Source organism: Gallus gallus, chromosome 3 (assembly GCF_016699485.2).
Source record: "Gallus gallus isolate bGalGal1 chromosome 3, bGalGal1.mat.broiler.GRCg7b, whole genome shotgun sequence".
NCBI lineage: Eukaryota > Metazoa > Chordata > Aves > Galliformes > Phasianidae > Gallus > Gallus gallus.
The window spans coordinates 50,735,601-50,747,192 of NC_052534.1; the positions used below are offsets into that span (position 1 = coordinate 50,735,601).

Consider the following 11,592-nt stretch of genomic DNA (forward strand, 5'->3'; position numbering starts at 1 on the left):
CAGCTACAAATCCACGGATGAAATTAAAAACAAAACAAAACAAAACAAAAACCCAAAACAACAACAAAAAAACCCACTCTATCTTGAAATTGTGTCAGTTCCCTTGAAGTTAATGAATGAATACTATTCCGTAGAGCTGTTTTTATGCCTTCTGATATCCTAAATGATGCTGAAGCAGAAAGAGAGAAGTAACTGAAATCCAGATATCTTCGTTTCTGCTCCATTAGGAAAAGGAAAAATCAATTTGCCCAAACATAAAAGAAGAAAATCAATAGGAAAAGAAATTTTGTTTTCAGCTGAAGAGTAAGAATATATTACAAACAATGGTGGGTGAAAATTATTCATTGATTTGTATAACACCTTTTACAAGCCCAAAAAGCACTCCAAAGTATTATAGATTATTTAAATCTAAGCATCACTTACCAACAAAATGCACCTATCTCTGGGGTGGAGTGCAGCTTCTATGAAACTGCACTGGCAAACACTACACCACAGTTTTAGGGCTTGAATGCTTTATCTGAAGATGTGTCAAGAGAAGTTGAAAATACAGAATGGAATTAACCAAGCTGGAATATGACCATGGTGTAACTATATTTGATTTCAGTTTAAACTTAAACTCATAGAAGAGAGGTACGTCAGCTCATTAAACAGGGTTTGGCTCACAAACAGGGTTCCTAAAATGCTCTTTGTCAGAATCTGGGATAATACACCAGAGTATGAGTCATTTTGTGTTTGCCCTATTCCTTCTGCTCTTTCCCGGCTCGTTGTCAGAAACACAATGACTGTGAGCTAGATGAACCTTTGGTCTGACCCAGCACAGCTGCTCATAAGTCCTGATCTAGTGTGCTGGGCTGTGAGGTACAGCAGCTCCAAAGCTGGCACACCCTTGCATGTGTTGACTCAGTGGCAGGGCAGAACTGTCTGGCAGAAGGGCAGGTGGAGCAGCCGACAAGGCAGTCTTTTGTGTTCTCCAGCATGAATCATCATGCTCATCCAAAGGCGCGTGTTAAGCACATATTAAGTTGTTGCAGGATATGGGCCACATTTAGAGCACTGTCATTAGTAGCAAGGGCTTGCACTGCATAAAATTACACAAAGTACCTTTTGTACCTCAAGATGTACTTAGCAAGCAACCTCCTAGGGGCAGGGAATGTACAATCTTCTGTTTCTCTAAAGCACCTTATTCAATTACGGCAATATAAAAATGATTTATAACGATCTATTAAAAATACAACTCAAATGACTTATCACTCCTGGGGTCCTGGGAATATGCTGTAGGATTTGCCATTTAATTGTAAATCAAGTCTAGTGGCTAGTATCTCATGTTCTAGAGGAAGATGAGAACTAACGATATACCTCACTGATTGCATGCGTAGCATGCCCTGGTTGATAAGATCTTGGGTTATCACCCAAGGTATGACTCAAGGCAAGAGGGAACAGAGAAGTAGACAGTTCTGCTCCTTACAGTCTGCAGTCCAATCTGTTCTTCCACTGATCAGGAAACTTCCACCACTCCAGAGGCCACTGCAGAGCAATTGGGTAGGCATACCAAAAACATTCACAGTCACTGCCATAGTGTCTCTTTCTCTCTCAGCTTTCTGTGAAAAGGCTTCTTGGGAAGATCAACATCCAAAACAGCAGCAAGACAGAGAAAATAGACTGACTAAAATGCCACAGACTGGGCTGGAAGGAGATTCACAGAGCACCCTGAGCAGATCATCCAGAGCCATCGGGGACAGCTGAGGCTTTACAGAGGGCAGAACATCTGATCCAGTTCAACAACCTAAATCACAGGTAGTCCCTGTGCTGAGAAAGACCAAGAAAAAATAATAAGAAAATCTCCAGCTAAGCAATCAAATTAGAAACCTACCCCCTCTCTTCTTATCATCAGAATAGCAAAGAGCAGGTATAGAAGTCTTTGTCTAGAATCAAAAAAGACATCATGCATGTAGATCATGCGAGAACTAATGCCTGGTAATTATTTCCATGGAAACTACAAAAGATACAAAGAGCACAGTAACACTATTTGATAGATCAAAGTCTCGGCTACAGAACACTGTTTTTCAACAGTCACCACAACTAGCCAGTTCATGTCGATGAGCTGACGGAGATGCTCATTTTGTGATGTGACAGCTGTGCACAGCTATCTGGAATGTGGCTTGTCTTTCATGTCACTGTCGCCACTGCTAAAGCGCACCACTCACAATCTGCACTGTTTGGTCTCCACCACTGTTCAGCAAATATCAGTGAATGCCAGCAGGTGCCATTTCTTCCTCGTGGAGGAATTCAGTGACACACCTTTGCTTCACATGCATTTCCATGTCAGCCAGCATTTTGTCAGACTGCCCCTCTGCTGCCATCTGTCACACAGCAACAAAATGTAAAGGAACATTGGTGTGTAGGTTCAACCTCTACTGCCATATATATCACCAACATCTGCCTCTTATGTTGTGGGCCAACAGAATAAAATAGGAGGAATTACTTTCAGAGCAGCCCATGTACATCAGGTACATGCTTCATATCTGACATAGATACTCCTAATTCTTACCACCAGCAAGCAGGGAAGAAAACAGTTTGCACCCTGGGCCTGCCAGGACCAGACTGACAAATACTTCTCTGTTCTACTTCTGACAATCATATCCACCAGTTCTCATAACCTGATAAAGCTGTATCTTGGAAACAATGTCAGAGCAGAGGAGAAGTTTTCTCCTCTCTACAAGGCCACTACAGGCTATAAGTGCAGTGCACTCTTAACCAGAGGTCCCCTCAACAGCTAAGACTAACCAAGAATATAATGTCTAAGAAAAAAGTGTTAATTGTAACACAATATTTATTGGAAAAGATAGATACTTCCATACATGGAAAATGGTGGAGGCCTGTAGGAATATTAAATTCCTCTTTGTTTTTACATTTTCATTCTGTCAATCCTCAGCTTCATCTCTTGTTTCTGTCTTCACTGCTCCTTCCTTAAGTCAGTGAGCTTTGTCCACACAGTCAAGATCCTCCCTCACTTTTTGAGAACTCTTCAAATTTTTCCTTCCTAAAACAAACTCCAAGATAAAGGCCACTACAGCATAAAATAACTTTTTTTCCTCTGCAGTGATATTGGCAAAACATTGCTTCTTATAGGCTTCCCTGCCCAGTTTCCCTAGGGATTAGCACAACACCACTGACAACTGATGTTCTCTCCACTATTTGATTTCCCCATAAGAGTCCCGTGCAGATCCCCTAGCACCTAATACTGCCTTGTACTTCCTGCATGCTCTTACCTAAATAGCAGCCTTTTCTTATGAGAACTTTCTCTTGAGACCACATGCCCTTTGGCTACATCTGGCTGAAGCTGGCCAACCAGTTCAAAAGTCGCTGAGAGGACAGCTATTCACCTCACCTCACCCACACACAGGGCAACACACAATCCTCATTTTCTAGGGAAATGAGGCTAAAAAACAAACAGTGAAACCAGGATCTTTTGGTCTCTCACTAGCTATGAATCTAACATTCATCTATGCAACAACCTCCTTTTGACAGGAATTGCCTTTATCTGTATTTTGTAAAGCTTTGAGCATATTGCCAGGACTTTAGAAATAAAATATCATAGGGAACTATATATTTGAATATTATTATGAAGAAAAAATGTGCATGTTCACACAGACATCTTCAAAAATATTGAATATGTTATTTAAAGTTGTATTTGTGCATAAGCTTGTAGGTCAAATACAGGGCAAATCTTTTCTGTTACGCTCAAAACATACTTTACTGAACTGAAAGAAAGTATATAAACTCTTTTAATTTTGGATGCTAAAAGGTGCAAGTTCTAACCAGCGTTTGGATGGGTGATTTCCCCAGGGAACCCCAGGTGTCCTGGGCACAAGCCAAGCAGTTATTGCTGAACACTGGGGCTGAGGTTCACCTCACCTAACCTTAGCCATCTGTCTCCCTGTGGAGACTCGGGCACTTCTAGAGGGTGATACCTGGAGGATGGAATGAATCACCCTGCCCGAGTCTCACCCCTGACTACAGAGGTGGCCCAGACTACTCAGATAACCATGTAATTTTTGAATAACTGCAGTTAGGTGAGATGAATGCCAAACGTGGTGAATGTTAGCCCACAAAAACCAAGTGAGTGGGAAGACTTCACATGATGGCTGGATGGGAATAAGAAAGAACAAACCATGAACTCAAAATTCTCAGCTCCTGTGTGGAAGCAAGAACTGGCTTATCATATTTGGAAACTTCTGCAATTCCATTAAGGGCTCTTCATAATAACCAAATATGCATTGCTAAAGCAACCATGGTTAGTTTAAAATATACTTGATGGCAGTGAAAGCTAGAAGTACTTTCCCTGCTTTCCCTATAGCATTCATTCAGATACTGAGAAAAAGGTGATTATAGCCAAAAAAAAAAAAAAAAGGCAAAAGAGTAATTCTTACTTCAGCACTGATTTGAATAACTCTGATTTAGACACAACAAAAATAAGAATAAATAGATAAATAGACAGATTAAAAAATAATTTAAAAATCCACACAACTTGAGATGGACACTGCAGGTGAAGATTTTAATTGCTTTACCTCCCCCATGTTTCAGGAGCAAAGGATAACACACAATATGCTGGGCAGTAGGTAAAGAATTCCTACTCATTCTTTCATTTCTGCAGTTGAATTTGTTGGGTTTTGAGCAAATCTATTGGCTTCAAAGTTCTGCTTCCCATTAGTGCTATCGACCATGAGATATTGTTAGGGGTTTTTTGTGTGCTTCTTTTTTTTTACTTTCACTGGCTGAAACACAGCTTATCCCCATGTCCATTAAATATACATTTGAACAGCATTTCCACCTGCACTTTGTCACCTTGGGTTCTCCAGGGGTATACCTCCACTTGGCTCTGAGCTCAAGGGCGCCCTTGATATCAGCCTGAGAGTGCCAACAGGCATGCTAATGCCCATTTGAAACAGCTTTTCCTTTGCCTCAGATGCTTCCATGCACTCAACGAATAAAAAGTCTCCGCTTTGCTCCGACTGCAGTGTTGCAGGACGACCTCACCTCATTCTGTCAGAGAGCTACAGTTGCTTTCAGGCACCTCCTAGACTTCGCTTCCCTTCCTGGAGTGCCACCCTCCTCTTACTTTAAGATCCAAGCTAGCAAGAGGCCATGCTTGTATTGATCTAATCTTACCTTTTTGTAGACGCTTACCCCACAGCTGTCAAGCCTGTATTCCTTTTCAAAATGTCTATGCTCCCTGGAAAATTAGAAACATCCCGTAGTTATGACTTACTTCTGAACAACAAAGAATATAAATTGCAAAGAGGAAACAAAAAGCTGAATTTTCTGGAAAAGAAACCTTGGCAGTAAAGACAATTTGTTTCCCTGCTGTCAATAAGAGGTGTCTATATGGGTCACTGTAGAGGTTTTTTACCAGGAATAAGTTAAAATCAGCAACTACCATCTTGTCCTGTGGGTGAAGCATGCTATCTCAAATACGTAATACAAGCCAAACTAGGTGTCATTTTTTTTAACTTTCTTTTTTTATGAATCACTTCCAAGTCTTGGGGGAAGGACATCACGACAGACAGTTTCTCAACAAAGAACTGACATGAGAACAAAAGCTATTCCTGAAGAGCTCCCAAAATAAAAGTGAGACAGATGAGTGAGGAAAAGTTGCATGGGTGTTTCTTCAAACAGGAACATGGTCAGAAAAGAGATATCAGAAAATGTAGATTCATTAAAACTGAAATGCCTTACAGAACTGTCAGTTTTGCAGAAATATGTTTGGGAAAAAAATACAAGAAAGCTTCAGTCCTGTGAGTATGTCAGGTTTGGACATCTTTAGAGCTAACAGTGTCAGTGTTTCCTCTTCAAGTGACTTCTCATTATACATATGCTTTATATTTCACATTCTAATACCACATTTGATATCAGCACCAGCACAGCTGAGTCAGAATGAATCCTTCCTAAATTTTCTGTCCAAAGGAATTTGAAAATTTGTGAGTTTCATTCCCAATTGAGCCCAAAGTAAATTTCAAAAACCTTGAAATCCTTTGCAAAATGGAATTTACATTCTTTGCCCAACAGTTCTTTAAATTCCAGTCCTCTGTTAACAGTGAAGTCAAGCTTTGGGAAATGCATCCTCCCAAAAAACTGTTCCTTCATCTTCCCTTTTAAATGGTATCTGATGAGGACTACATTACTGGAGACCTAGGTAAAAGCCGCTAGGTAGTTGTCCTGAAAAACCACAAATAGTTAAGTACTTGACCATATTCTGCACCCTGGGTAATAGCTTTCCTTATAATTATTTCTGCTGTTGTCATTAGCTCCAGCACTCTCACTATTTATTACCATAGGTATTTTGAGACTCATAAAAATGTGATCTTACTCAAGGCTCAAGCAACACATGAAATAAATCAGCAGCGCTGAGCATTGGCTGACACTGGATGAAACCTGGCTGGGAACAGCTGGAACGCTCTCTTGACTAAATATTTACAAAAGCCATGATTATATCACTGAGTGACACCGTGTGAATATAACAATTTATCAATCATCATGTTTAACTCAAATCCCTACAGGAGGGGATGGCATTCTCACTTAACAATAAGTATCTACTGTATGCTAATTAAGTGAGTTATTTTTCAGCTAAGGTTACTTCAGGGATATGTGGGCTTTTTAATCACCTATTTCCTAAGCTCTGCTACACCTTCAGAGGCGCAGGAAACACAGAGTTCAGCTGTGCTGTCACTTGCTCAAGCATCCATCCCTTAACACCACTGGAGTTATTTGAAGCAAGGGCAAGTACAAACCAATGCACAGTGTTTAATTTGTTTCCCATATTCTCCTTCATGTCCACTTGCCTCTGCACAGTGCCCACAGGTGGCAGTTAGCACAGCAGCCAACCCCTTAGTCCTTCCCACTGCCACAGGTTGTTCTTCCTTCCAGATCCAGCCAATGTGGTTTTCTGCTCTTGCATGTTCTTTCCCAAGTAGTTGGCAGTGCTCACAGCACTGGTTGGGAGCAGTGCATCCAAGCTGAAATGCCCACGTCCCTTAGGAAAGACTTCTTGAATTTCCTTACCCCACGCTCATCAGGTTGGGCACAGCAGGGTGTGCAAGGGTCCTGAAATGCCTGAAGATTCCTACCATCCCCCGAGCCTATACAGCAGCAAGATCAATCTCACTTCTTGCATCCAGACAAGTGTAATGAACTGCTGTCCTGCTGGCACTGAATTTAGTGTTGTTTTCATTTGAGGCAGTTAGCCCTGATCAGTAACCCTAAACCTGCAGCTTCCCAGAAGGTCAGTGGCTGCTAAACATATGCGTACTGCTGCCAGGAGAGGAGGGCAGGGACCTGGGCAGGTGAGTTTTGCCAAACTGTGGCATTGCCAGGAATACAAGAATCAGGTTTGTAGAGATCAAAGCAGTAAGCAGACCTGATCAGAGCATCAGGAGGAGAACACTTCTGGATGGTAAAGCAAGCACATCTTACCAATAGCAGATTCACTTGTAGGCACCAGAAAGCTCTACAGGACAGGAGCTTTTTATAAAACCTTCCATCTTCTGCTTCATGCCAGCTTAACTCACTTGCACCAGCAATAGTGAATAGTTCAGCTACCCTCCTGTCTCCGTCAGATTACAGGCATTAGCACAATGTAAGACAGAACACCAATCTCCAATCCACCAGCCCCACAGCACACTTTAAAAGGTTTTCCTTCAAAATGCCATACAGGTGTGTGGATAGTGCTGAGATTTGTGTGGATCCAGGCTAGTGTTCAAAATGAACCAATGGCATCTGTGGCTCCCCTCTGGAAACTACTTTTAAACTTCATCTTTCTTTCCAGGGATCATTATTTAAAAAGAAGAAAAAGGTTGGGGTGGTGAAATCTGCACTTCCTTGAGAACTTGAAAAAAAGTTTGGTTCATATGTATCTTGGAGGAAGATTTTTTTTTTTTTCCCCATTTTTTACATGTTGAGAGTCTGCATAATAATTGCATTTTAGCTTTTGGAGCCTATCTGCCACCAAAAGGGAAATTTCACCTTCTTCTTGCTACCTACAGAGAGGTTTATAAATCAGCAAGCACGTAGACATGGGAGCCAGGACTTGGTCGCCCTTCCTGGAGCCCTTAATGGCTCAGACATTCACAGCAAGTGCTCTTTTCAGAAACACAGGGAGGGGGGGAGAAGTTACGATAAATTTAGTTTTCCTTTGAAGTTAATAACCTCCAACAAAGGCTTTTGGTAAAACACAGACACCTTAACATTTTTTTTCCCTTTCAAACATTTTTTTTCCTCTATTTTTCCCTCAGATGGTAAAATCTGAGGAAACCTGTCTCTTCAGAAGTAACTGCTTTGTGCGAATGACATCAGCAGACCATGAGGTTACCACTGGTAAGTCGGCACCCTGAGGGGGATGAAATCTCTTATCAGCCTACTTGCTCCTCTTCTTTACTACATTTTGTGCCTTTTGTAATATGCAAAGCAAAGGAAATGTTTTGCTCTCCTTGATTTTTTTTCCACCGTTTTTTTCCTAGAGAAAAAAAAAAGACCATGCATTTGACTGGTTTCTCCAAAGTTTCAGCTCCTGCTTCAGGCCTGTTTGGGCCCTCATTCAGAGGTGAATGATTAAGAAAACGCAACTCCCCTCTCTTTCTCCCTCACCCCAGACCTTATCTCACCCACCTTCAGACAGCTTGAAAACCCAAGGACACTTTGCTTGGTCCCCTCCCACGGGAAGAGGACCTCCATAACTGTGGCTAATGTTACCTCTTACAAACTCCTTCCACCACAGAAAAGGCACTGATGTCTTGGCTTCAAAGCTATGGTAGATAAAAGTTCTTAGCAGTTTCACAGCATGGATATCCTGTTGTAACTTGTTTCCTTCAGGCCTCTCTGAAGTAAAAAAAAAAAAAAAAAAAAAAAAAAAAAAAAAAAAAAAAAAAAAAAAAAAAAATCTGAGCCAGAAACTGATGGTGTGGAAGGGAGAGGATGTGGAGGACACAATGCGTAAATATAAGGAAAAATGGCTGCAGGACAAGGAGATTCCCTTCCCAGTATATGGGTTATCCAACAGGTGGAGTCAGTTTGGCTACTACCAGCAAAAACAGGGGAAGAAACTGGAAAGTGAAGGCTCCAAGGGAAGACAGCAAGAGAAATGGTTTGTTGCAGGAGAGTATCTGAAATGACAAACTTACTGTGACTCAGTTTGCCATGAAGTTGTCTCGCAGTTTACCTGCCATCAACCCTAGGTGTGAAGATAGGAGCTAGGGACTTTCTACATAATGCTCTTAATGCCTCATGCATTCAGCAAGCATGCATTTTTCTGCTCAAAGGATGAACGGGAAGAGCTAAACATTAACAAACATAAGAGTTGCTGGGAAAAAAAAAAAAAACGAACAAGCGAAAGTCTTCTTTGGAGATTGACTGTCCTAATGTTGTGCTCCTGCACCTTGTACTCATTCCCTGTACTGTCACCATCAGCACAGTGTCACCAACTGTAAGTACACACAGTGACATATAGGGACAGGAGATGACAGCCATATTGGGCTGCAGGTGCAGCATGTCCTCCAGGTACTCAGCCTCAGTCATGGACCACTTGCCCACCCAAAGGAGGAAGTGTTTATGGCCCAGACAAAGACAGGGAAGACACAGACAAAGTTGGATGTGGGGTTGGCATCCTCCATCCAGACACACATTTGCTTAGTCAGCTCTGTCACCAGCCATTGGGACCCATGTCACTATTGTAACTATTGTCACCGTTGTCATTGCATCACCATTGTCATCATGTCACCATTGTCACTGCATTACAATGTCATCATTTTCACAGTGTAACCATCATCACCCCCCCAGAATGGCTGGGGGTCCACTACCCAGCTCATCAGTGTGCTTCTGCACCAGTCAGTTCATCAGGAAGAACTTCCCAGCACGCTATAGCCTAGTGATGGCCACCACCACCAGGGACTGGGTGACACACACAGCACTGCCAGTGCCACAAAGTTGAGTGACAGCATGGCATCACACATGGCTGCACACCAGGCAGAGTGTGGCTGGTATTGGTTGCATCAGAGCCTCCATGGCTGTGCTGATGTCTGCTGCCAATGCAGTGTGGAAATCAAAAGGGAAAGTGCACCCAGCTCCCCTTGCCCACCCTCTGCAGCTGTTTATTTTCCTTTCCTGAAACACTCTGCAATTCCCAAAAATGACAACATCTGGGCAGTGCCACTAGATTATTGCAGTGAATGCTGGCAGGGGACAAGATACAGAATGCACAGCATCTGTTTGGTGACAAAGTCTGCTACACTGGGCAGGAATAGTGTGACCAGGGTATCCAGAAGACCCAGAGCTATGCTGCACACCATTGCCACCTCCATGTGCTTCTCTTTCTGCACCTCCTTAAGGACACCTTTCTGAGAGCACATGAGCACTCCATCCCCCAGTACAGGAAAACAAACAAAGGAGGCAGGGAACCAGCATGGTTGAACAAGAACCTGCCGGGTAAACTTAGGGATAAGAAGGACGTGTACAGATAGAAGAAGCGGGGATGCATGGCCTGGGAAGAATACAGGGATGCTGTCTTTACATGCAGATATGGGATCAGGAAAGCGAAGACGCAGATGGAACTGCACTTGGCGAGACATATAAAAAACAACAAGAAGGGATTCTATAGGTACATTTGTCAACAGAATCAGGCAAAGGAGAGTGTACCCCCTCTGATAAATGAGAAGGGAGAACTGGCTTCAGCAGACATGGAGAACTCAGTGAGTTCTTTTCCTCAGTCTTCACTGGTAGCCAGGCTTTTTGTCTTTCTCACATCCCTGAACCTCACATCCCTGAAACTCTAGGTGGAGGCTGGGGGAGCAAAATCCCTCCCACTGTAAGAGCAGAGCAAGTCCAAAACTGCCTTATGAGACTGAATGTGTCTCTGAATGTCTCAGTCTCAGTCATTCAGAGACTGAATGAACAAGTCTACGGGGCCCAATGGCACACATCCCAGGGATCATGGAGCAGATCCTCCTGGAAGACATGTTAAGGCACATGAGAAATAAGCAGGTGATCTAAGGCAGCCTGCACAGCTTCACCAGGGGCAGATCATGCCTGACCAATCTGGAGGCCTACTGCGATGAAGTGACGGCATCACTGTATCAAGGAAGGGCAACTGATGTTGTCTGCCTGGACTTGTTGCAAATGCCCTATCTCTGGAGGCATTCAAGGCCAAGGTTGGGTGGGAGCCTGGGAGGCCTGATGTGGTGGTTGGGAACCTTGTCTGTGATGAGGGGTTAGAACTAGATGATCTTTGAGATCCCTTCCAACCCAAGCCATTCTATGATTCTATGATCCTTCCCAAGATAAGCTTGCAAATAAACATGTTAAGTCACTGCAGGATCCTGAGTCTGGACTACAGCAAGGTAGACAGGATGTCATCACAAGGACTGTTCATATACTGCCATATACAGTTCCTCAGCAGATGAGGGAACATGTGGAAGCACAGAGCACACTAGCTGGAGTTGGAGATGAGGAGAACTTCCAAAAACCTGCAAGGGAAACTAAAGGTTAAGGAGAGGAAACACACACAGAGAGACCTCTACTGCTTTTACAAACAGCACGCTATTATAA

At 42.8% G+C, this 11,592-nt stretch overlaps 1 protein-coding gene across 19 annotated transcripts in view; it reads right to left on the bottom strand.

Annotated features, from left to right (window-relative positions):
• LOC112532107 overlaps window positions 1-11,592 on the bottom strand; it is a 75,310-nt gene that overhangs the window by 15,332 nt on the left and 48,386 nt on the right. For 5 of the 19 annotated variants that reach the window (XR_003074423.3, XR_003074424.3, XR_003074430.3 and 2 more), the window contains exon 3: window positions 5,170-5,233. The exons of 11 other annotated variants lie outside the window; for them this stretch is intronic. Coding sequence is in view for 2 of the 8 variants with exons in the window: in XM_040697960.2 (XP_040553894.1) it covers window positions 5,170-5,233 (64 nt within the window). In the remaining 6 variants the exon portion in view is untranslated. Of the gene's footprint in view, window positions 1-5,169; window positions 5,234-8,745; window positions 8,872-11,592 lie in introns of all 19 variants that reach the window. 3 more of the 19 variants (XR_005858598.2, XR_005858600.2, XR_005858601.2) reach the window with 2 other exon arrangements.